The sequence below is a fragment of the Giraffa tippelskirchi genome, chromosome 5, assembly GCF_054371585.1.
Source record: "Giraffa tippelskirchi isolate mGirTip1 chromosome 5, T2T-mGirTip1v1.2.pri, whole genome shotgun sequence".
Lineage (NCBI taxonomy): Eukaryota > Metazoa > Chordata > Mammalia > Artiodactyla > Giraffidae > Giraffa > Giraffa tippelskirchi.
This window is the reverse complement of record NC_137279.1, coordinates 91,810,376-91,832,643: the sequence shown is the minus strand read 5'-3', so window position 1 is coordinate 91,832,643 and position 22,268 is coordinate 91,810,376. Positions and strand designations below refer to the sequence as shown.

General features: G+C 45.2%; 1 protein-coding gene and 1 long non-coding RNA gene across 5 annotated transcripts in view; one reads left to right on the top strand and one right to left on the bottom strand.

Annotated features, from left to right (window-relative positions):
* Nucleotides 1–1,076: 1,076 nt before the first annotated feature.
* Nucleotides 1,077–22,268, bottom strand: part of LOC145507506 (uncharacterized) — a 35,633-nt gene continuing 14,441 nt past the window's right edge. The window contains exons 2-5 of one of the 2 annotated variants that reach the window (XR_014054906.1): nt 20,267–20,364; nt 19,091–19,354; nt 7,676–7,863; nt 1,077–2,507 (exon numbers count right to left, since the gene is read on the bottom strand). This is a non-coding gene — a long non-coding RNA (uncharacterized LOC145507506). Of the gene's footprint in view, nt 2,508–7,675; nt 7,864–18,241; nt 19,355–20,266; nt 20,365–22,268 lie in introns of those variants that run through there. The other variant, XR_014054905.1, reaches the window with a different exon arrangement.
* LOC145507503 (SLAM family member 9-like) lies at nt 2,633–12,571 on the top strand. 3 transcript variants are annotated; one of them, XM_081494083.1, is made up of 7 exons: nt 2,633–2,754; nt 5,073–5,264; nt 6,521–6,901; nt 9,400–9,696; nt 11,478–11,612; nt 11,815–11,906; nt 12,179–12,571. In XM_081494083.1, exons 3-7 carry the CDS (start codon nt 6,595–6,597, stop codon nt 12,266–12,268), a joined length of 921 nt encoding a protein of 306 aa, XP_081350209.1. In that variant the 5' UTR covers nt 2,633–2,754; nt 5,073–5,264; nt 6,521–6,594; the 3' UTR covers nt 12,269–12,571. The 3 variants fall into 3 exon arrangements, with proteins under 3 accessions (XP_081350209.1, XP_081350207.1, XP_081350210.1); XM_081494081.1 differs by lacking the exon at nt 5,073–5,264; XM_081494084.1 differs by lacking the exon at nt 5,073–5,264 and having other exon boundaries at nt 2,654–2,999.

Below are 22,268 nucleotides of genomic sequence, written 5' to 3'. Positions count from 1 at the left end.
GTGGCAGTGCTGAGAGACACAGGTGTGCTTAGTAAATATTTGCTTACTAGAAACCTGTCACAGGTGCCATGGGAGGATTAGCTGAAAGCTGTCTGTCTTGTTCAAGAGCATATATGACCCCCAGGGTCCTCATAGGAGGGCTGGGATCAGGGTGAGTCAATAGGGCACCTGCTCTCATGTGCTGATTCATCCTTTGCACCAGACTGAGAGTAGGATCTCCTTGCTGCCTCTATTCACAGGAACTGCATTCTGTATCACAAGGAGAAGGCAACAACAAGTGTTGTCTGGTTATATCACAAGTACCAATGTCCTGCTGAACTGCTGTGGGAGCCCAGAGGCAAGAGGACCTAATTTCATCTGGGGCAGGATGGGGAGACTCCCAGGACACCATCCAAGCTGCATCTGGAGTGATCAGGAGACATTTGCTAGTAAGTGGGAGGGAAGGGTCTTACTCCATGGAGTGGGAGTGGGTGTGCAGGCTGGAGGCTGATGAGTTCTTACTTATGCCTGTAAAGGATGAGGTTTGACCCCTAATGGGGAGATTTTTCCCAGTTATCTGCACCTGCTGGAACTCTCCCTCCCTCTGTGGGTCTCAAAATCCTGTGGGCATGTTCTCAGGGACTCTGAGTGGGGATCTGAGGAGCCCACCCCTTCCCTGTGGGTTAGATTAATGTGGTCTGAATGCCTGTTGTGGGAAGATGGTTGTGCTGAGTGCCGTGGTCTGTCCTCTCCTACTGGACACAAGAGAGATGCTGGCAACCAGTCCAGCCAAGAATCGCTAGGGAATCTTAGAGGTAAGGGAAGCCCAGCAGAAAGAAGCTGAATGTTGTGGCTGGGGTGAGAGTCATGGACACACAGGTTGGATGGCAGCCCTCCCAGGAGCTGGGCACAAGCGCAGGGTGAAAGCAACCTCTCCACCGGGTGGGTGGGTGGGGCTTCTTCAGGTTTAAAACGTACTGTACTTGGTGTGACTGATAGAAAGGGTGTTGAGACTGTCTCTCTGTATCTCACTGTTCGCTGAACCCAGGGTAGGCAAGGCACAAGTGGGGAAGTTGGAAGAAAACTCAGAGTCATAGTAACTGCAGACACATTTATTCTCTCCTGACTGGCATAGCAGCCATAGCAGCAGACATGCTATATTCTTTCCTCTCGTGGTTGACCCGGTGGACATAGCATAAACTTATGGATCAAAAGTGGCCTGTAGCCAAGTGGGTACATCATGATGGGCATGCACAGTGCTGTAAGTGATCTCAACTGTTACATAACCATGTATTTACAAAATGTGGGGCAAGAGGCTGTGTGGCAAGAGAGCCTGACCTCTGCCATATTGGCTAATTTCTCTACAAAGGTGAAAACACCTTGTGAAATCTGGACCATGAGGCAACCTAGGAGGACAGGGTTCACTGCCCTGGGAAGTAGGGCAGGTTCCACTAGCCTGCAGGTCACAGACAATGAGGGTCAGATCTGGGAGACTGACCAACTGCGGTTTCTCAGACCACCAGCCTTTGCAGGTTTGGCTTGGGCTGTTTGTGACACATTGAGGGCAAGCGGAGGTAACAGTGATTGGTCAAGGGCTGCCTTGATCTCAGAGGCTGCTGAGATGCAGCCATTCGTCTTAGTTTTTCTGCCTGAAATGATGCAAGGAAGGTGAGGGTCTGCCCTGGGCCAGGCTAGGCTTCCCTCCCCTTCATGTGACTTCTCAAGGGCTGAAACCATCTTGCGTATGAGATTCATTGCACTGAGAGGCACTTGAGTCTCTAAACACCAGTGGACTGAAAGTGCAGGGACCTAGTCCCAGGCCACGCTGTACTACGTGTTGACATTCCAACCTTGGGTTTATTCATTAAATTTGTTGGATCCTGTTTCCACATGTGTCAAATGGGAGGATAATTGTAATGATACCCGTCTTTCATAAATCTATAAATTTGGAATTTGTAATAAGACCTAAACAAGTTGGATGTGTTGATAAAGATTTAGCTTTCCAGCTGCGCAGGATAGCTGACATGTTGAATTGACCTTAGATATTTGGATTTCCAAAAAGTCCCTGGTGTTCTGCCAGCATGGAATGTTGAAATATTTGTTGTTTGGCTCTCTCCCAGTGACTCCGGCCTGTAGCTGCATTGCTGTTTCTCCAGGCTCCTCCTCCTTCCCCAACTCTGGAGCAGACCCACACAGTCCTCACAGTACTTCCAAGAGTAGAGGAAAAATATGGGACTTGCTCTCCTTATCACCCCGAAGGTGACCAGAGGGAGAGTTGCCTGGATTTTGACTCCTTATAGAAGTTTCTGACCAAAGGATTCATTCCCCCCTAACTAGATGGGGTTGGAGGGAATAAAGCAGTATTGGATATTCTCTCGTCTGAGATGCAGCAGAGCAGGTTCCAGAAGCACAGAGTGGACTCAGGTGACTTGCTTGAGGCCACACAGTGGAATGGGACAGTGGCTGTTATGTTGGGAAATTTTTTTCCAGAGTTTATCCAAGCTGATATCACCACTGGGTTGGGGTATCTGCAATACAATGGAGTTGTTTATACATTTACTCTGGAATTGCTATCTAGAATATGTTAGTCCCGCCCTAAGGGTGGAGAGTAACATAAGTGCCCTTTGAGTGACGCTCCCTCCTCTCTTTCTGCTCCTCTTAGATGCTTCCTCGCGGCCTCACAGGCTGGCAGGCAGCCTGTGATGGGGCCCTGCTCAGAAGACCCCCACCTCTGCTGGGCCTCCAGGCTCCTGGGATTCACCAGCCTCCTCCTCAGTGAGTGACCCAAGATCCTGGGAGGGAGGGCCTCTGGGTGAAGCAGGGAGGCAGGGTGCCCTTTCCATGTCCAATGTCCTTGGTGAACAAAAAGACAAAACAGCTCTGCAATTATTTAGCAAATGCAGAGCCTTTGGTTTAGAGACCTCAGGTGAAAAGAAGAACAAAATGATCTTGTTGTGGTGAGTCTGAGACCCCTGAGCTCAGGCAGCTTTCACTACATTAAGGAAAACATTTCCAGGAAGGTAAGTCTGTCTCTGCAGCAGAAATGTGAAGCTGGGTGAGCGGGGAGCGGCCTGCAGAGAGGGGGAGAGACTAAGAAGCTGGCTCCTTGACTTGGATGGGCTGGGGACACAAGGCTCCCTGGTCTCAACTAGAGGGAATGTGACAGTCTGTGCAGCTGTCTCGTAGAGAAGAAGGTTGACTAGAACCCTGTGTCTGAGATGGAGGAAGCAATTGTAGCCTTGATTTCTTGGGCAAGATGCAGGATGTTAAATACAATTAAATGAAATTCTGCTTTTGTAAGAGGAACAGCAGCCTTTGAGTTTTCTTTTTAAATTTAAGGGTTTCTGTATACCACCTGTTGTAAGAATATGGAGAAACTAAGAACAAAAGTGTAGACCGGTATTTTGAGCTCTTGAAGTGGGTGAACTAGAGGAGGAAAGAAGGGAAAGAGATGTAGAAAACTATGGGGAGTTAAGTAAAAAGTGAGCTAAAGACTGGACAAAACCCAAATTATATACATGACTTCCTGGAGACTATCCAATTATGTATAAGAAAAGTAAAAACTAATGAGTAAACACTAATACCCAAGGAATTATGAATTCTGGAGAAAGTTGGAAAGCTTTTATTGTTTAAGCTTTTATTTTTAATTAAAATTTTAAAAATTTTAATTATTTTTTCAGTATTCCAGCCACTAAATAAACTTTCAGGAACTATATGAAATTTAATGAGTTATAGACTGTTTATAAACAGATGTCTTGAACTAAGAATGAGCTTTGTAAAACCTTACCTCCTTTTCAGTAATGTAACTCTATAAGGTAATAGTAAAATATAGAGCTTCTCTTCTCTTCAATTTTATGTAACTTGAAAATAAGTTCTGTTATTTAGAGTTTTCTCCACAGGCACTGGGGTTGGAAGATTACATAAAAGAAAGAGAGGGAAAATGGACAAAATTGTAAATTGATTTGCAACTATTAAATTTTATATTATTTAAATAAACTCTATCTTGTTTGTAACCACACTCTCCCTGGCTTTATTTTCTTCTTCAGGATTAGATCTTTTGTAGATCACATCTCTCATCCCCTTCTTTCTCTTTCCAAGTCTTCTTCTACCTTCCTCATAGCTCAGCTCACCATAACCCCTGGGTGGGTTCTCCCCTCACCCTCAGGGCTGAGCTTCCTCTCTCTGGTTCCTGTTTTTCTGGCAAGTATGGAATCTGGACAGCTGCTGGTTAACCCTCAGCTGGCCAGAAATCCTTGCCCTACTAAACCCCTCTAAGTGTTTACTTTCCCTTTCTCAGGAGAGGAAAGTTGGAGGATGAGCCTCCAGAAGCTCCTCAGATCCTGGTGATGAAAGAGCAGTGCTGGGAGGGGAGCCCGTGGGGAGGACAGGGACAGGGTGGGGAGCTGGTGGGAGCTCCTGCAGGGGAGAAGCACTGGGCTGGAAGAGGGGAGTCCTGGTGCCAGGTGTGGCTCTGCCCTATGTGACCCAGGACAGGCTCACCTCCTGGGGAGCCTCCTCCTCTGTTACAGGAGGGGCCTGGATAGATGCCCCCTAAAGCCTGACCTGGAGGAGATGACTGATTAAATGAGTTAGTGATTAAATGAATACAAAGAAATATCTGAAATCCTTAGGCATATGAACACTGGCATGAGCTATTCTCTGCTTCCAGTGAGAGCCGGGAATGAGAATAAGTACAGCAGGAGGGAGACAGGTCTGAAATGGTGAGAATTTATTGAATTGGAAAGAGGATTTGGGCTGTGGAAGGCTGAGACCAACCCCTGCAGGTGCAGCTTGGCTTGCTGGAAGAAGCAGATTGATCATCCTTTTAGGATAAGGGACTTTCCCTCATCCTATTCTGTCCTACTTGGTCCCCAGAAAGGGTATCAGGTCCCTTGGGCCTATGTCTGAAGAGGGATGCTGGGCTCAGGAGGTGGTGGCCCTGCAGCAAATGTGCCCACTGGTCACAGCTCTCCAGAAAAGAGTCTGAGGAAGGCCCACTGTGACCTGACAGACACTGACTGGGAAGTGTTGTCTTGGTGGCAGGGACAATAGAGCTCATTAAATGATCACTTGCTCTCCCTCTCATATTCTAGTCCTTGGCAGTTAGCCAGGGCCTTGTCACGAGTGCTGGTCGAAAAACATGAGCAGAGAGCACACTATTTGCGGAAGTTGCAGTGAAAACCCTGTGTGATTCTCCTCTCTCCCCTCCTGCTGTGGGACTGGGAGCCTATGAGGACGCTGTGAGTTCCATGGGTGCAGCTACAAGGAGGTGAAGTTTCCTCCAGGTATGACAGGGCCTCTCCCTCACTCTCTCATGGGACCTGTGGTGGGGACTATGGACTCCCCTTATTCTAAGACCCTGAGGTATTGTAACAGTTATGTTTGTTACACAGCACAGCCTGTAGTTTTCTGACTACTGCACTGCCTAGAAAGAGCAGGAAGGGTAGCAGCCTTCATATTTGTGTTAGGTATCTATTGCTGTGTAACAAGTCACCACAAAACATAGTAACTTAAACACCACCACGTATAGTCTCAGTCTCACAGTTTCTGCGGGTCAGGGCTTAGGATTGGATCAGCTAGGTCCTCTGACTCAAGGTCTCCCAAACTGAAGTTAGAGTCTTAGCTGAGGCTGGGGCTGCATCAGCCTATGGTCCACTGGGGAAGCTATGATTCCAAGATCTCTTGAGAGATTGCTGCTGGGAGGCAGTTCCTGTGGCTGTTGGGCTGAAGGTCCCAGTTCTTCTCTAGATGTTGGCCAGAGGCTCCCTCAGTTTCTTGTCATTAGGGCCCCTCATTAGGCAGCTGACAACATGACAGCTGGATTCCTCAGAGTGAGCAAGAGAGAGAGAGTGAAAGAGAGTATGTGTGTGTAAGCAAGAGGGAAGTCACAGTCTTGTATAACCTAGTATCACTGAGTGACATCCATCATGTCTTCTTTAGTCTATTCTTTGGAAGCCAGTCACTAGATGTAACCTACTCACCAGGGAGGACATTACAAAAGGATGTGAACACAAGGGGACAACAGTTAAGAAGCTAATCCTACAGTTATGCATTTGGCATTGACAGAAAATCTGCTAGGTGCTTTTGATACATGAAAGTGAAAGTGAAAGTCGTTCAGTTGTGTTCGACTCTTTGCGACCCCATGGACTATACAGTCTATGGAATTCTCCAGACCAGAATACTGGAATGGGGAGCCTTTCCCTTCTCCAGGGGGTCTTCCCAACCCAGGGATCGAACCCAGGTCTCTTGCATTTCAGGCAGATTCTTTACCAACTGAGCTATCAGGGAAACCCCAGGATCCCATTCAATTTATGAAGTAGGGAGGGAAACTCCAGATTAGAAAATTTAAGTTGCTTCCTCAAGGTAACAATTCACTAGAACCAGGATTTAATTCTAAAATTGCTTAAATTCATTTTACTAGGCTGCCTCCTAAGAATCAAGGGAGTGTATTGGATGAATTTCATTTAAAATATAGGTTATGTAGTTTTCTCCTTTATTGTTACTGAAAAAAAAAACATGGTTCCTGTGTCCCATGCCCTAGGTGTCTGCAGCACTGGGGTCAAGAGTTCTGGAGCACGTGGTCCTGGAGGTCAGGATTCGGGATCCCATGTTCCCATGCAGGGGATCCAAGGAGGTTCTGTGTTGTTTCATCTGACCAAGAATCAAGAAGATGAACCAGAGGAGGTCTCATGGGGCTTTGGTCCTGAGTCAAGCTACAGAGTCATGCTGCAAGTCCATCGTGGGGCAGACACTCTTACCTGGGTCAGCCTCCAGGACAAGTACCAGCACAGGGTCCATGTCCCCAATGTGACGTCCCTGAGGATTGAGAACCTGACCCCAGAGGACAGTGGGCAGTACCGGGCTCGAGCCAGCTTCACTGGAGCAATAGAACTTACCCAGGTTTTCCACCTCACTGTCTATGGTAAGTGACACCTCCTCACCATGACTTCCCTCCTTTTTTTGAACTAGGAGTGTCAGGTAGGCCCCATTTTTTAGGATCTCTTCCAGACACCAGTGTTCAGACACCAGCATTCTCTCTTAAATTAGGGTAAGTGGTTTTACTGCAGATGGTGAGAGGAGTTGAGATTCATTCCAGGGATAAAACCACTTTAGAATTTTGAGAGAGGAGAATGGAAATTTGGGGAAGTGATATTGCCATAGCAATTATTATTCTTTATATGTCTAGGTTTACTTAATGTGTGTATTGTTTATCTGTTGCTGCTATAATGCTGCTTTAATTTGAAGGCTGAACACAGCATAAATTTTTTATCTTACTAGGCTCTAGGTCAGAAGTCAGACATAGGTCTCATTGGGCCAAAGTCGAGTTGTTGGCAGGACTGTGTTCCTCTATAGAGGTTCCAGAAGGAAATTCATTTACTTGTATTTTCCACTTCTAGTGATTGCTTACGTCACTTGGCTATGACCACCTTCCTCTACCTTCAAAGCTGATAATAGTGGGACCAATTCTTCTCATATTCTAATCCCTCTGACCCCCTTCCTCTTCTTTCTTCCATTTCTAAGGACCCCTGTGATTGCATTGGCCCCATCCAGGTAATCAGAACAATCTCTTTATTTTGAAGTCAGCTGATTAGCACCTTAATTTTTTTACCTTAATTCCACCTTGCCCTGTAACCTATCATAGTCATAGGTTCTGAGGATTGGACATGGAAGTATTTGGGGCCCATTATTCACCTACCATAATTCAGAAATCCATGTGTAGTCAGTGCCTCTTCTCCTTTTACTCAGTGCCAGTCCAAGGCCAGCCTCACTCACAAAGACTCCAGCAATCCAGCTCTAGATGCAGGTAGAGGTGGGAAAATGGCTACACGGTAGCATTTCCAGAGAGCCTCACTTAGCCAACACTTTCTTTCCCGAAGTCCCTGCCTGAATAGGAAAATATCTGCTGTGAGAGAGTGACTGTTGCTGCTTTAGGTCTCCCTGTGATCTTTTTTTTCCTTTTTATTTATTTTTTTCAGTTTTTTTTTTTAAATAAATTTATTTTAGTTGGGGGCTAATTACTTTACAATATTGTAGTGGTTTTTGCCATACATTGACATGAATCAGCCATGGGTTTACATGTGTTCCCCATCCTGAACCTCCCTCCAACCTCTGTCCCCATCCCATCCCTCTGGGTCATCCCATTGCCCCCAGCCCTGAGCATTTGTCTCATGCATCGAACCTGGAATGGTGTTCTGTTTCACATATGATAATATACATGTTTCAATGCTATTCTCCCAGAACGTCCCACCCTCACCTTCTCCCTCAGAGTCCATAAGACTGTTCTATGCATCTGTGTCTCTTATTCTGTCTCGCATATAGAGTTATCGTTACCATCTTCCCTGTGATTTCTATGACCAACTTATCACTATGTCACCTCTCAAGTTCAGTGGCATGTTCTAACCAGACTCAGACTTATCATTCCTAGTTGCTACTATCGATTTAAAAAAATGTTTGAGTTATGAATTAAGTTATTTATCTGGGGCAAAAAGAGGATGGCAGCCTAGGAGACAATACCCCAGATAGCTCTGAGAAACTCCTCCAGTGACAGGGAAATGTGAGTGCATATGTGACTTTGGTGAAGGAGGAATACAAGCCATAAGAACATTTTTTCCCAGAAGTTTTCTTCTAGTCTCCAGAAGCTTTTTCTAGTCACCAGGAACAGTCATCACCATGAAGGATTTTAGTGCTTTTCTAGATATGATGAGATACCAGAATTGGGCTAATAAAATAGGCTTCTGAAAATATCTAGCTATCTGAAGACCTGTCCTGTCAGTCCCCCCTCTCCCGCACCAGCACAGAGTGCCTCATCGTTTCTCTCCACCCTGAACACCTTCAGCGGGGTGTGAAGGTCAGCAGCTACAGCAGCACATGATTTGACCCTTGTAGAGGGAGATGGCAAGTGCCAATCTGTAGTTGACACTGCCACTGCATCTCCCACACATCTCCACTATTGGGAGCACAGAACCTTTCTCTGGGCTCCCAGCTCTGACCAGGCATCCTTCTTCTCTACAGGCTATAAAATTCCAGGCATTATCTGAGCAGAAGAAGAAGCCAAGTTCCTGATCTGTGATTAGCCCTTCCATCTGAGACTTCCTCCACGTCTAGGAGGAGCCCCATTTTCTTAGAAATAATTGGTCTTGGGGAGGTGGGATCAGGCTTTATTTTCTTGTTGGAGATGTTTAACGTTTCCTCAACATGCACACAATCTAGTGAAATCACATATGGCTTAATTCAGTGGCTCCCCTCTTCATTGCCACTTGCTATGTGTTAAGTACTGGGCAAATTCTGTTTATCTATATAATGCATTCACTATCATTAAAGGGAGAATGCCAGGGTTTCAGTGAGACAATGAATGAGAATGTACAGACTGAAATTTTCTCCAATCCTGTGAGCTCCATTCTTTTGTCCCTCCTCTCCAAGGACCTGTACCTCTTCCTCAGATCCTTGTCAAGTCAGCATCCATCACACCAGGCTGGTGCAATGCCACTCTGGAGTGCACAACCCCAGGGGCTACAGAGGACCTGAAGGTGACCTGGGAGAGTAAGGGCCTTCCCAGGGAGCTGGAGCAGAGAGTGACATCAGAACTACTCTCCAACTCCTGGAACCTGACTCTGAGCTTGCCCCTGAGCCAGGCCAGTGCCAGCTTGACCTGTGTGGTCAGCAACCAGGTGGACCAGAAAACTGCCACATTACACCTTGGGAAAGTCTGTGTCTCTGGTGAGTGCACCTGCCAGAGGGGAGGGGCACTCTGAGAGCTAGGGGCTCTGGGCTTTTCTCCCCACCATGTTATTAGCACCACCTTTCCACCAGGTCACCCCTTTCAGGAGCCTGGGAGGTATAGTCAGCTCATGTCTGCATTAACTGTCTCCCAAGTCCATGCCTGCCTCTCCACCCCTTTCCACCCCCACCCCCCAAGAAAAAAGGAATTTGTTTTTGATGCAAATCAAGTCGGTTCACCTTCAGATGAGAAACTGTCAGTCTCAGCTGGCCCTGGAGGCAGAGCAGGTGTGGTGTGGGGGAGGTGAAGAGAACTGGGGCTGCAGCAGCAAAAGCATTCCCTAGAAATGTATTTCTCTGAGGGCTCACCCCTCCCCTGACCCATGCTCCCTGCTGCATGCACCTGCCTGCCTATTGCCCTCTGGTCATTCCTTCCCTCCCAGCTGCTGCAGGGCAGTGTCAGAGCTGGTCCAGGGCAATAGTTTTCCAGCACTTCTACCTCATCCATTATCCATAGTGCATCATTCACTTTAGTCTTTTGAAAAGCAAGTGGATTTTGTGATTGGTCTGTATCATCTGTAGGAGTCTGACCCAGGGACACCCTGCAGGATTCAGGGCTGCAAAGCTCCTCTGCCCATGTTCCTTATCTCACACACTTCACACTGAATTGTTTGCTTGGCTTCCCTGAATGTGTCCTGAAGTTGCAAGCTTCTGAGCCTCTGGAAATGCTGTTTCCTCTACCATCAAACCTCCCAAATCAAGAGTTCTTTGCTTATTCCTATTGAAGGGTTTCCCTCAAGTCACGGGCATATAACCAATGTCCTGCACTTGGTTATAGTTCTGTTATGAATCAAGTTTGAACAAAAGATGCCTCAGTCTCATGTTGCACAAGGCACTGCAGCTGCTGTAACTGTCCTGCCTCAGGCATCATCCCCTTTAAGGAGCAGTCCATGGCCACCTCACTCTGAGTAGCAATGCTATTGATGGGTTTGTCTTCTCCATAGCCTGGAACACCTTGAGGGCAGAGAACATGTCTTGTTCTCCTTTGAATTCTTATACCAAGCAAAGCTTCTGGCACTATTCACACTCAGTATTTCACTGAGTGAATAAATGACCTGGTATCCTGTGTGCAGTCTAGCCCCTCTAACCCATCCCCCATGAGCTGCTGGTGGGAGCTGTTATGTCAGCATCACTTCAAATCTCATGATATCTTTCCCTTGGTCCCATTCTGGAGTCTCAGATAAAGTTCAACACTCAGCATGACCCACAAGATCCTCTGGAAATAGACTCTTCTCTCTGATCATCCTCACCCTGCTTGTCCCTGCCCTGTCCCTCTCCTGTCTGTTGATCAGGAATGATTGCAACCCCCAGGGCTGCAGATTTGACATAGCCGTGTCTCCTCCTTCCTGGAAAGCTGAGCCCAGTCTGAATATCTGGTAAACTCCTACTCCTCCCTCAGAGGTGAAGTTTATGCATCACCTCCTCTGGGAGGCCCTCCATGAAGACCAGTGTACAAGGTGCTAACTTCTACTGCCCTGCCGTCTCTCTGGCTGGAAGACTTTGGTATTTTCTCCATCTTCCCCAGGGTGACTTGTATTGTTTATCTCAGTGTCCCTGGCATCAAGCAGAAGCTCAGGACCTTGAGTGAATGATACTGCCTTGCCCCTTCCTCTTTAGCTTCAGACCTCTCCACTTGCTCTTCTGTTATCTTTCCTTGGCAATGAGTGTCTCAAGTTCTGTTTGCCTTAACTTTCTTTATTTTTTCTGTGTGAGGAAAACAGATTCACCTAGAAACGACAGTGCTAAGACCCTGCCAGGCATCATAGGGGCTGTCGTGATTATGCTGTTGATCCTCGTAATTGGACTGTTCCTTTGGAAGACCTATGGGAAGAAGAGGAAGATAGAGACTGGAAGAGGCAGGTTGCATTTCTGCTTTTTGCCCCAGGTCCCACCCCTCCCCCACTGAATCCTTGGCTGTCTTCCTCCTGCATTTTGCTGCTCAAGGAATATCAGTGCAGAAGGGAAGCTGGGTGTGGGCTTGGCCTTGGGTTCATTGCCATGGGGGAAGGTATATGCTTTCAAGGCTGAGGTTCAAGCTCCACTCTGTGTATGACACAGGTGTAGAATCTCAGGAGAATCAGAGGGACAATGATGGTGACATCCAGTATGCGGAGCTGAGCCAGCAGGGGTCTGGAGAGGTCACACCCAAGGTGAGAATGGGAGCTGAGCCCAGTCTGGGATCTGGTGGGTCTATCTCCTGGGTCTGTCAACTCAGTCATCTGCTGTTCCTGGCCCTGCTGTCTCTTTGACTCTCTCCAGGTGGTCAGTGGTATTTACTAAGAAAATTTAAATTTGGGGCCAATGTAGTGCTGGTCGCTTTGGGGGAATTCACATGCATTTCTTGTCAGCAGCACTGCTTCCTTCTGGGTCACTCTAGGGCCTCTCTCAGCTTTTTTAGAAACTCTCTAACTTTAATTCCTAGGGAGTTGGTAAACATTTCGAAGAAAAGGAGTCTAGTACTCTCTACAGTGAGGTCCACAAGCCAGAAAGGGAGGCCATGAAGATAATTTAATTGGAGGAAACAGAAGAATCAGAACTACTAGGACACCTGCACTTGGAGCTTTATTCCTGCAGACACTTGCATCTCCCAGCTCTGGTCCAGTTCCAGCTGCTCCTGTGACCCTCTCGCCCTCAAGTCCCTGCGCACATGTAGCCTTCTCACAACCTCTGTCAACTTCCCCAGCTGTCTTCCCACTCAAGATCCTCACCCTGCAGGATGAGAGCTCTTCTTCCATCATTGACCCAGTGCCTAGCCCCTCTTCTGAAACTTCCCAAAGAGGACCTTCCTGCACATGATAAACCCCACAGTCTCTGCTGTGTGACTGGTGTGTATCTTTCTGAGCACTCAAGCCCAGGTGTGGAGACAGTGTAAAGGTGTTGACCAGACTACAGAGGACAAGGTTAGGCTTTTGTGCTGGGTGCTGAGTTGGGTGTCTGTGGAGGCAGAATGGGTAGGTGGGAGCTCATAAAAGATTGGCCTGAGGTTTCCTTTGCCCCTTATGTAGGGCAAAAGTTGTATGTCGGGCGGTGTGTTTGTGTGTGTTTGTCTATTTGTTGGTATGTGTGCTGGGGGAATAGCCAGTGCACATTTTACAGTGGTCCAGCCCTTGTTCCTGATCACTAACACTAATTAACCTCAGCTTCAGCTCCTGGACCTCAAATCCACCTCCTGTGGGGTAGGTAGAGGAATTTGTACTGTTTCTGGCCCTTCAAAACCTTCTGTGTCTCAGAAGGACCCACGTTGGGATTTGTATTCTTAGAAAAGCAGCTTCAGGGCATTCCTGTCTGGGGTGGGGGATCATTAGAATGGAAGTGCAGTGTGCTACCCCCACCTCCCCACACACGCTCTAATGAAGCTGCTGTGAGAAGTGAAGCTTGTGGGAAGGTGTGAACCAGCCCTCTCCTGCCTCTTCTACTGACCCTCATCCCCCGAAACCTGCTGGCCTCAGATCCGAGTCAGCCTCCTGTTTGCTCACTCACATACTTCTGCCTGAAATGATGGCTCCCTCCCTGCCCCTTACTCCTGTCCCTGTCTGTTGGAATCCTAGCATTCCACCCAATCCTAGACCCCCTTCCAGGTCACATGGTCTACATGTATCCAAAGATTTGGAAATGGCCTCTCCCACATCTAACTTTTTTGGACACAACTGACATAACCAATTTGGCTGCCATAGTTTGACTTGGGTTGGTCATCAGTTTTCCCTGCCTGCATCATCTGGAGCTCCCTCAGGAGGGTGTCATGGCTTTAGGAGGCCAGTGCCAAAAAGACAAGCACCTCTCTTTGTGAATTGTCTGAGCTATTCTTCCTCTCAACTCCCACAGAAACTCAGCAGATCGATCTCAGAGCACAGCATCTACCGAAGGTGTTTCTGGTAGTAAGTCCACAAGGAAGCAAAGATGGACATGATGAACCCCAACAGTCCTGCCTGATTCCCCACCCTACCTCCACCCTCACATTGCTTGAGGACCTGATGTCACCTGCACTGTATTGTGTGCGATCTTCTCCTCTTCCTGGGGGTCTTCCTCTCCTCAAAGCCTCTGTCTCCCGCCTTCAGTCCCAGCTCTTGAGTTGGAGATGAACTCACTCTGGTACTATGATCTGTGTTCTTTTGTCTGCTGGCCTGCATTCTTGAATCTCTTGGTTTTCCACCCAGCTCAGAAATCTCAGCTTCTTCATTTTTGACCTCAGAAAGAGAAGTTCTAAACTAAAATATTCAGCAATAAGAAGAAATGCTAGGATCCAGCTGGATAAGGGAGAAGCCGAGTTTCCTTAATAAGGCCGTTTCTAGCCTGTTTATTGTCAGGCTGAACAGAAGGCTGAGAGCGAAGAAGATGACCTCTCTCACTGGCATCCTAGGTGACTGATCGGTCATGGCTCGTATCACTGCCATCAGGCCAGAAGCAGGGTGAGATGTGACGACCTATTGACCCCCTCCCACCCACCTCGATTCCCAAAGCATAAGACAAAAAAGAAAAAAGAAGGGAACTCAACTTTCCAAGCCTATACTGAACCAGCTTTTGTACCATGAATTCTATAAATATTATTTCTTCTTATTCTTATAAGAACTCTTTTAGAGTAAGTATTACTATTCCTGAACTTCCCTGTGGCTCAGACGGTAAAGAGTCTGCCTACAATGCAGGAGATCTGGGTTCAATCCCTGGGTCGGGAAGACCCTCTGGAGAAGGAAATGGCAACCCCCTCCAGCATTCTAGCCTGGAAAATATCACGGACGGAGGAGCCTGGTAGGCTATAGTCCATGGGGTCACAACTACTATTCCTATTTTTGTAGGACAAGCAACTAATATCCCAAAATCGTTGATGGCAGAGCAAATTGTTAAATTCAAAGCTAGGTAACTCCAGTACTCATATTTTTTCCTTTGCCACATGGTCAGTGAAGTTTTTGGAATCCTGGAGTATTCAGAAAAGAGTATCTTCCATTTGTTCCTCTTCCAAGGTTCCTGGTTCTTACTCAAGTGCCTCAACTTGAATGAATTCATCCTGATGATGAATGGAGCAGTTGGTGGCTGAAAGGGGAATTGTTCCTTAAGAGGAACATTGTTCCTTAAGAGGACAATGGAGTGGGAGATGTGGGTGGGAGACATGCAATGACAGCTCCTATGCTCTGGTTCAGAGGAGACATTTGAAGCAGAGATGCTTCATCTTGGGTCTTATAGGAGTTCCTTCCTCTTATAAAATGTGTGTTGTGGATTTCAGCATCCTTATTCTCAAGTCAGCTTCTCTTTCCATTATTATTCATAATTTCATTCAAGAATTATGTCATGCTGAAATCCCCAGTGTACAAATGAAAAACTAAAATCCAGAGATATTAAGTATTCTACAGAAGTTCTCATGAGTGTAAGTTATATAGGCATGATCACAGGAGATAATAATTTCACTCATTTTGATTCCTTTCTCTGTCATTCTGGACACCCAATCCGTTACCAACTTCCACTGTGCTATCCTTCATAAATCTTCCTGTACTCCATTCTCCTCCACTTCTTTCATTCCCATCTTCCACTAACATTTTTTCAGTTCTACCAGCAATGTGTGAGAATTTCTCCACATTACCTCCAACTCTTATTATTTTTGGATTGTATCCATCCTATTGCTGATGAAGTGGTATCTCATTGTGGTTCTGAACTGCATTTCTCAAATGATTCACGCTGAACATGTTTTCGTGAGCATTTTGACCTTACTTGAAGAAATTTCTTTCTCTCTTGAATTCTTTCTTGCTATGCATTGTCCCTACGTCTCCACTGAGTCTGCTTTTTTCCCAGTCACCAGGGAACTCCACATTGCTAAATTTAGTAGTCCATTCTCAATCCTCATTTCCCATAATTTCTCAGCCACAGTAGATATATATTTCCTGGAAACATTATTTTCACTTTGCTATTTTCTACCTACTAGGTGGTTGCTCTGTAGTTTCTTTTATCAGTATCTTTCCAACCTCTAAATTTTGGAATAACCAAGGTTCATACCCAGACCACCCAGACCACCTTGCTTCACTCTCTACACTCATTTCTGTTTGATGCTCTGGCCATGCAGTAATCTTGTGACTGTATGACCTCATGTGGTAAAAAGGACTTAAAGATGTGATCTGTCCCCTGAACTCCACAGTGTGAATATCCAACTGTTTACTTGACATTTCCACTTGCATGTATAACAGGTATCTCTATCTTGACATGTTTAAACTCAGACTCCCCAAACATGCTTCCTATACAGTTTCCTATCCCTCCAAATGTCACCTCAATCCTTCCCTTTTTTCTGGTCATAAAACCTTGGTGCCATCCTTGACTTCCTTCTTTTTTCTTCATTTTCACTTTCTATCAGAAAATACTGAAAGCTCAACATTCTATATAAAGTTGAATACTTATTTTTGTATATCTATATGAAAAAATATGTTTATAACAAAATGCCTCTTACCACCTCCCTGGTCCAATTTCATCATCATTTCTCACTTGGATTATTCCAGTTGCCTCAGAGTCTACCACTTTTATTCTTAATCCTTTAATGTCTATTTTCTTTTTTTTTATAAATTTATTTATTTTAGTTGGGGGCTAATTACTTTACAATATTGTAATAGTTTTTTGCCATACATTGACATGAATCAGCCATGGGTTTACATGTGTTCCCCTTTCTGGACCCCCCACCCACCTCCCTCCCCATCCCATCCTTCTGGATCATCCCATTGCCCCGGCCCTGAGCCCTTGTCACATATCACCCAGGTGAATCTTTTCAAAACCTAAGTTGCATCACATTTCTTGTTGCTCAAAACTACCCCATCATATTCCTTGTTGCTCAAAACTTCCACTTATCTGGAGGATTCTGTATCAGTTGGCCTCCCATACACCCCTCCGTCCTTAATCCACTATAGGACACTGGGCTTCCTGCCAGTCCTTCAGTAGTCCATGCACGCTCCTTCCTCTCTAGAATTCTCTCCTTCTAGGTATCCATGTCTCATTCTCTGACCTCCTTCAAGTCTTTTTATAGATGTGAACTTCTCAGTAAGACCTACACTGACCTCCCTATATAAAACTGCAGACTCTTTCTGGTGGCCTCCTCCCTCTCCCATGTGCTATTTTTCTCCATAGCTAGTATGACAGGGTATAGTTAGTTATTCTGTGCTGTAGACAGTACATATTGAGGCCTCAAAGTATAAACTGCCATCCTGTAATGCAAATACCATTATTATTCCCAGGAAATGGCTACATTGGTAAATCAATGAATTTACTCAAGTCACATAACTAATAGGTGGCAGATCTGGAACTGAAATCTTGGAGTTGGATTCTGAAGCTCTTGACCACTATACACTGGTGAAATAAAGTATATTTTCTCCATATGATGGAATACTATTTGTGTACTAAGAAGAGTTAATTATATCCTTATATATTTGAATGGAAAGTTTCCCATGAAATATTAAATTAGTTATGGAATATTCCTAGTTTTAGCCTATATTGTAAATATATACAAATATGTTTATATGGACATGAAATATTCCAACAGTTAGTAGGTCAAGAATTTAACAGTAGCTAACTTCTGTGGTCTGTCTCCTTTTCTGTATCATTAGTTTCTTTACAGCACTAACTAAAAAACTTATCTATTATAATTTTTGAACAGTGAAGTGACATGATAAGAACTGTGCTTCAGATAGATAAAGCCACATATGTGCCAACAAGAACTTTATCTTCTAAACCAGCTAACGAACTTATGCTTATTTCTACCTTCTGTTTTATTGATTTATGGCTTCAGGATCTTTACTGAAATAAGCCTTAACGGGTCTACATCAGTCTATATAGTTCAGGCAAAGCAAAAATTTTGATCCAATTTTTTATACAAATGAACACTCCCCATGTATTGCTCACAACCCAGGCTGTTCATTAGATCAACTAGAGAACTTTTATGAACAGATGCTTGGACTGTATCCTGAAACTGGGCACCACTTATATTTTAAAATACTCATGAGATGTTTGATCAGGCTTGAGAACTGAAACCTTGAGCCTACATGAAGTCTTCATGAAATTCAGATGGGAATGTCCATGGCAAATAAAGTCTGTGAATGTGTTTTCCAAGTTGTTTCTCAATGTGTCTTTTGTTTCTAATAGATTGAGTTAAAGAATGAATGAATGACAAAAGCCTACAGTTTGTCATTACAGTTGACTCTTGAGCAACATAGGGGGCTCCCACTCCCTGAACCGTCAAAAATTTACCATATAACTTTATAGTCACCCCTCTGTATTCACAGTTCCACATCCACTGGTTCAAGCAACCACAGATCATGTGTACTGTTGTACACATTTATTGAAGAAAATCACCTTGTACATATGGACCTAGCAGTTCAAACCCATCTGATTCAAGGATCAACTGTACTTCAATGTGTTCACCAAGGTTCAGAGTCTGACATGTAGGTCCTGAGCCAAAACCCAGAATCTCCTTTTCACCCTTTTGCCTTGGGGGTGCAAAATCTTGATAACAAATGTGAAATGATCCTGGTAAACAAAACAAGAATGTTTATTTGCTAATTTACAGTGGGAAGGATACTTGCTAACTCGGATGGATATTCCTGTTAGCCTGACCAAGTCATCCTCTTCCCAAAGATAGGCCACATTGGAAGCTGAGGTACCACTGGACTACTTGGGGAGCACTGAATTGGGGCAGGTGAGCAGATGCTGCTGGTGTGGATTCCAAAGTCCTTCTCATCTGAGCTCTTCATCTTCATGGTAGGACTTAACTGCCCAAGGCATGGAATTCTCCTGCCAGCCTGGTGGAGCATTTTGTTTGCCTCTGTCATTCATCTCTCTTTATGCCCCATTTCTTATTAACCATCCTTATTGACATCCTTTTGGATATGGGCATATGTAGAATAAGACTTGCCTTGATATCAATAGGAATTGCTATATCTGTCCTGCCATCCAGAGATACAGTGTTTTATTTAATCTCTAAAAGTAAAAAATAATCCCTCTAAAATATCCATCCTATTTCTCTCATTTCCAAATTGTAGTTGAGGATGTGGAGAGTGAAGATACTCCCTCAATACACCATTTGTCACCAGCTGAGCCACAAAATTACTTTTGCTTTTCACCCAGAGAGAAAAGCTACATACTGGTTAATGGGATCCTGTGGCTCTCAGGGCTGGAAGTGTCACCTAATTTATCACTTACCCTTTCAGCAAGATCTTCTCACATTTAAAACAGCAAAGCAACAATAATAACTAGAGAAACTCTTAAGAGAATGTAGGTCTTAATTAATGTCTATTCAATTTTAAATCTTCATTAAATGCATGATTTCTAGAAAAATATGAATTGATAAAATTAATCTACGTGTGGACACACTCACTTTGCTGGGCATGCTCTTGATCCCAGACAGAGCTCCCCAAGGTCTATGGTGGCAGTTTTCTGGTCCACATGGTTGTTGACCACACAGGTGAGACTGGAGTTGGGCTGGCTCAGGGGCAGACTCAGAGCTTGGCCCCAGGTTTCTTCTGCTCCAGCTCCCTGGGGGGCCCTTAATTATCCAAGTCATCTTCAGGTCCTTTGTGGCCCTGTGGTCCAGGGTGACATTGCACCAGCCTGGTGTGATGGACTGTTACTCAGCCAGGATCTGGGAAAGGGGCAAGAGGGCACAAAAGCTTATTATTATATTTGGAGAGACTGTTACTCACCCAATATCATGCCATTCTGAGCAGTCAACTGGGAAGACGGGGCATTTCACAGCTAAAGAAACTGAGGCCTAGAGAAGTGAAATCGTTTTCAAAATTATCTAATGAGAAAGCAGTACCAAATCTCAGTTTAGAGACGGGCGGACAGCCAGTCTGTCAACTCTTTTTCATCTGTGGTGCCCCCCAACTGTCACCACACGCAGCTGAAATCACATCTGTTTGCCCTCCACATGCATTTTCAGAAACTTCGTGGGACTTCCCTGGTGGTCTAGTTGCTTAGACTCCGCACTCCCAATGCAAGGGGTCCAGGTTTGACCCTGCTCAGGGAACTGGATCCCACACGCTGCAACTAAAGAGCCCACATGCTGTAAGCAGGACCTGGCATAGCCAAATAAGTAAATATTTTTAAAAAATTAATAAAATAACATATGGGGAGATTTGTTGTTGTTGTTCAGTCACCAAGTCATGTCTGATTCTTTGCGACCCCATGGACTGACTACAGCACTCCAGGCTTTCCTGTCCCCCGCCATCTCCTGGAGTTTGCCCAAGTTCATGTCCATTGAATCGGTGATGCTATCCAACCAATGGGGAAAATACATCTATATTAACAAATAAAAGAACCTTCACAATCTCTCTAGCACTTGGACAGTGTAATGAAACTTCTTAGGCATGTACTTTTTTCATTTGTAGAATTTTTAAAGAAGGTTCTGAAAACTCATTTAAAATTCTTAACCCTCTCTCACCCAAACTGAAGACTTAAGGTTAGGATTTGGAGATAAAGGGGAAGAGAATGGCTTTGGAGAGAGCTGTGCTGCATAAATCCCCTTCTAATCTGAGGGGTACCTGCCTCTCACCTCAACATGGTGACAGAGGCTTCAGTGAGATGATTCTGAGAGCTGGATATGTGTTCCGTGCAGCTTGGGGATGCACTGGACAGGTGTCTGATTTAAACCTGAGAAAATGAAGGGATGAGATGTTATAGAGACAGCCTGCAGTATTCAGGTGTTGGCTTCTAATTGGGAAGAAACTGCAAACGCATTGATGAGCTAAATGAACATGCTTTTAATCAACTAGAAGTAGGGTCTTAAAAGAACTTTGACAAGAAGGGCATCTGGAGAGGCAATAGGTTCCCAACAAAGAGAGCCTATGGAAACAGACCAGCCAACACAAGAACCAAAGAGAACGATATAGGTGGCTGTCCTGAGAGTGTCATCTATGACAGGGTAGGTGAGATCCCCAGCATGGGAGAGGAGAGTCATCCAAGGAACTTATGAAAATGCCCTGTGAGAGGAACAACCAGCAGCCTAAATGCTGTCACACCCAGAGAGCCCAAGTGCTTGATCACCACAATAGGAAGACTCAACCACCATCCTCGTTACTGCTCCTCACTCCTTCCCTGTGCCTGGGGAGTCGGGGAGAGTGCTCAGTTTATTTGGCTGTTCTCTCCGATCCTTGTGGGCCTTTGCCAAGGAACTTTGCTCTGGTCTGGGTCTCTACCTTTGCTGCATCTTCTGTGGATGCGGCTATTACTGCTTGTCTGGGGCAAGTGTGGGTAACAGTGGTGATGACCTTGGTGCCTGCCACAGTCTCCTCTGGAGTGAGGTCCCTGTACTCTGACCTTTCTTATTCTGAACTCAGGCACTCTCTGGCCTATGGACCCTCTCAGCACCTCATCTCCCTTATAGGAACCGATGAGAACAACTGAACCTCCCCAACATGGAACACAAGCTAAAGGGAACTTGTGGCGCTTCTAGAGAAGCCCTTTATTGTCCAAACACATGTGGCTCAATTTACTAAACATGACTCCCTAGGAGTAGGTACTATCCTATCAAAGAAGTGGGACCTATGCTGCTTCTGATTTGCATTCTTGCTCATCTTATCTGGAATTCCTATCACCTGGCTTGCTCCTCACCCCTGCCACAGAGACCTTTTCTGTTGAGCCCCTAGGGAATGGCATACCACATTCCTTTTAATTTTTGATTACAGTCTAACCCTTAATGCATTTTTAATGATTACTTACTTCCAGATATATGTATAAAACCACTCTGATGTCTTACCTGGTATCTTTTAAGTTTGTGACTTGCCATATGAATTCTCTTTTCTTAGTCTACAGTCTGATTTTGGAGCACACAAGTCTCTTTTATTCTATCAATAAAATATGGCTCTTGCCTATTTTGGAAGTCAAAGGATGAACACAGATTTGCATCCTCAGTAGGGTTCTGGCCTCTGCCTGAAGCAATGGCTGTCTCAGCCCCCTGTTGGAGGGTGTGAGGAACAATGATTAAACTTTGGAATTCTCCAGAGAATAACAAACATTTACTCAGGAGCTTCTTCTTAAAATCTAACTACACAGCCAAACTTGATTGAAAAGTGAAAGTAGCTCAGTTGTGTCTGACACTTTGCGACCCCATGGACTATATAGTTCCTGGAATTCTCTAGGCCAGAAAACTGGAGTGCGTAGCCTTTTCCTTCTCCAGGGGATCTTCCCAACCCAGGGATCAAACCCAGCTCTCCCGCATTGCACATGGATTCTTTACGAGCTGAACCACAAGGAAAGCCCCAGACTTGATTAAACGTAATTAAAATGTTTAAATTACACTACTTAAGTTCGGAAACAAAAGGGAATTCAGTGTTGAAGAGCTGAGTGAAATTTGAAATTCTTGTGTCCCAAGGGGTTATCAGAACCAGAAATATACCTTAGAGGCCAATGTTATACATCTGTAAGTGGGGATGAAATATTAGTGTGGCCTTGAACTTATAGGGATGCTGTGAAAAGTTAGATGAGAGTTTGGGAGAATTACTGTGAGAGTGTCTGTCTTTTGTTCTGTGAGACCAGTATGCGAGCTGAAACTTGCC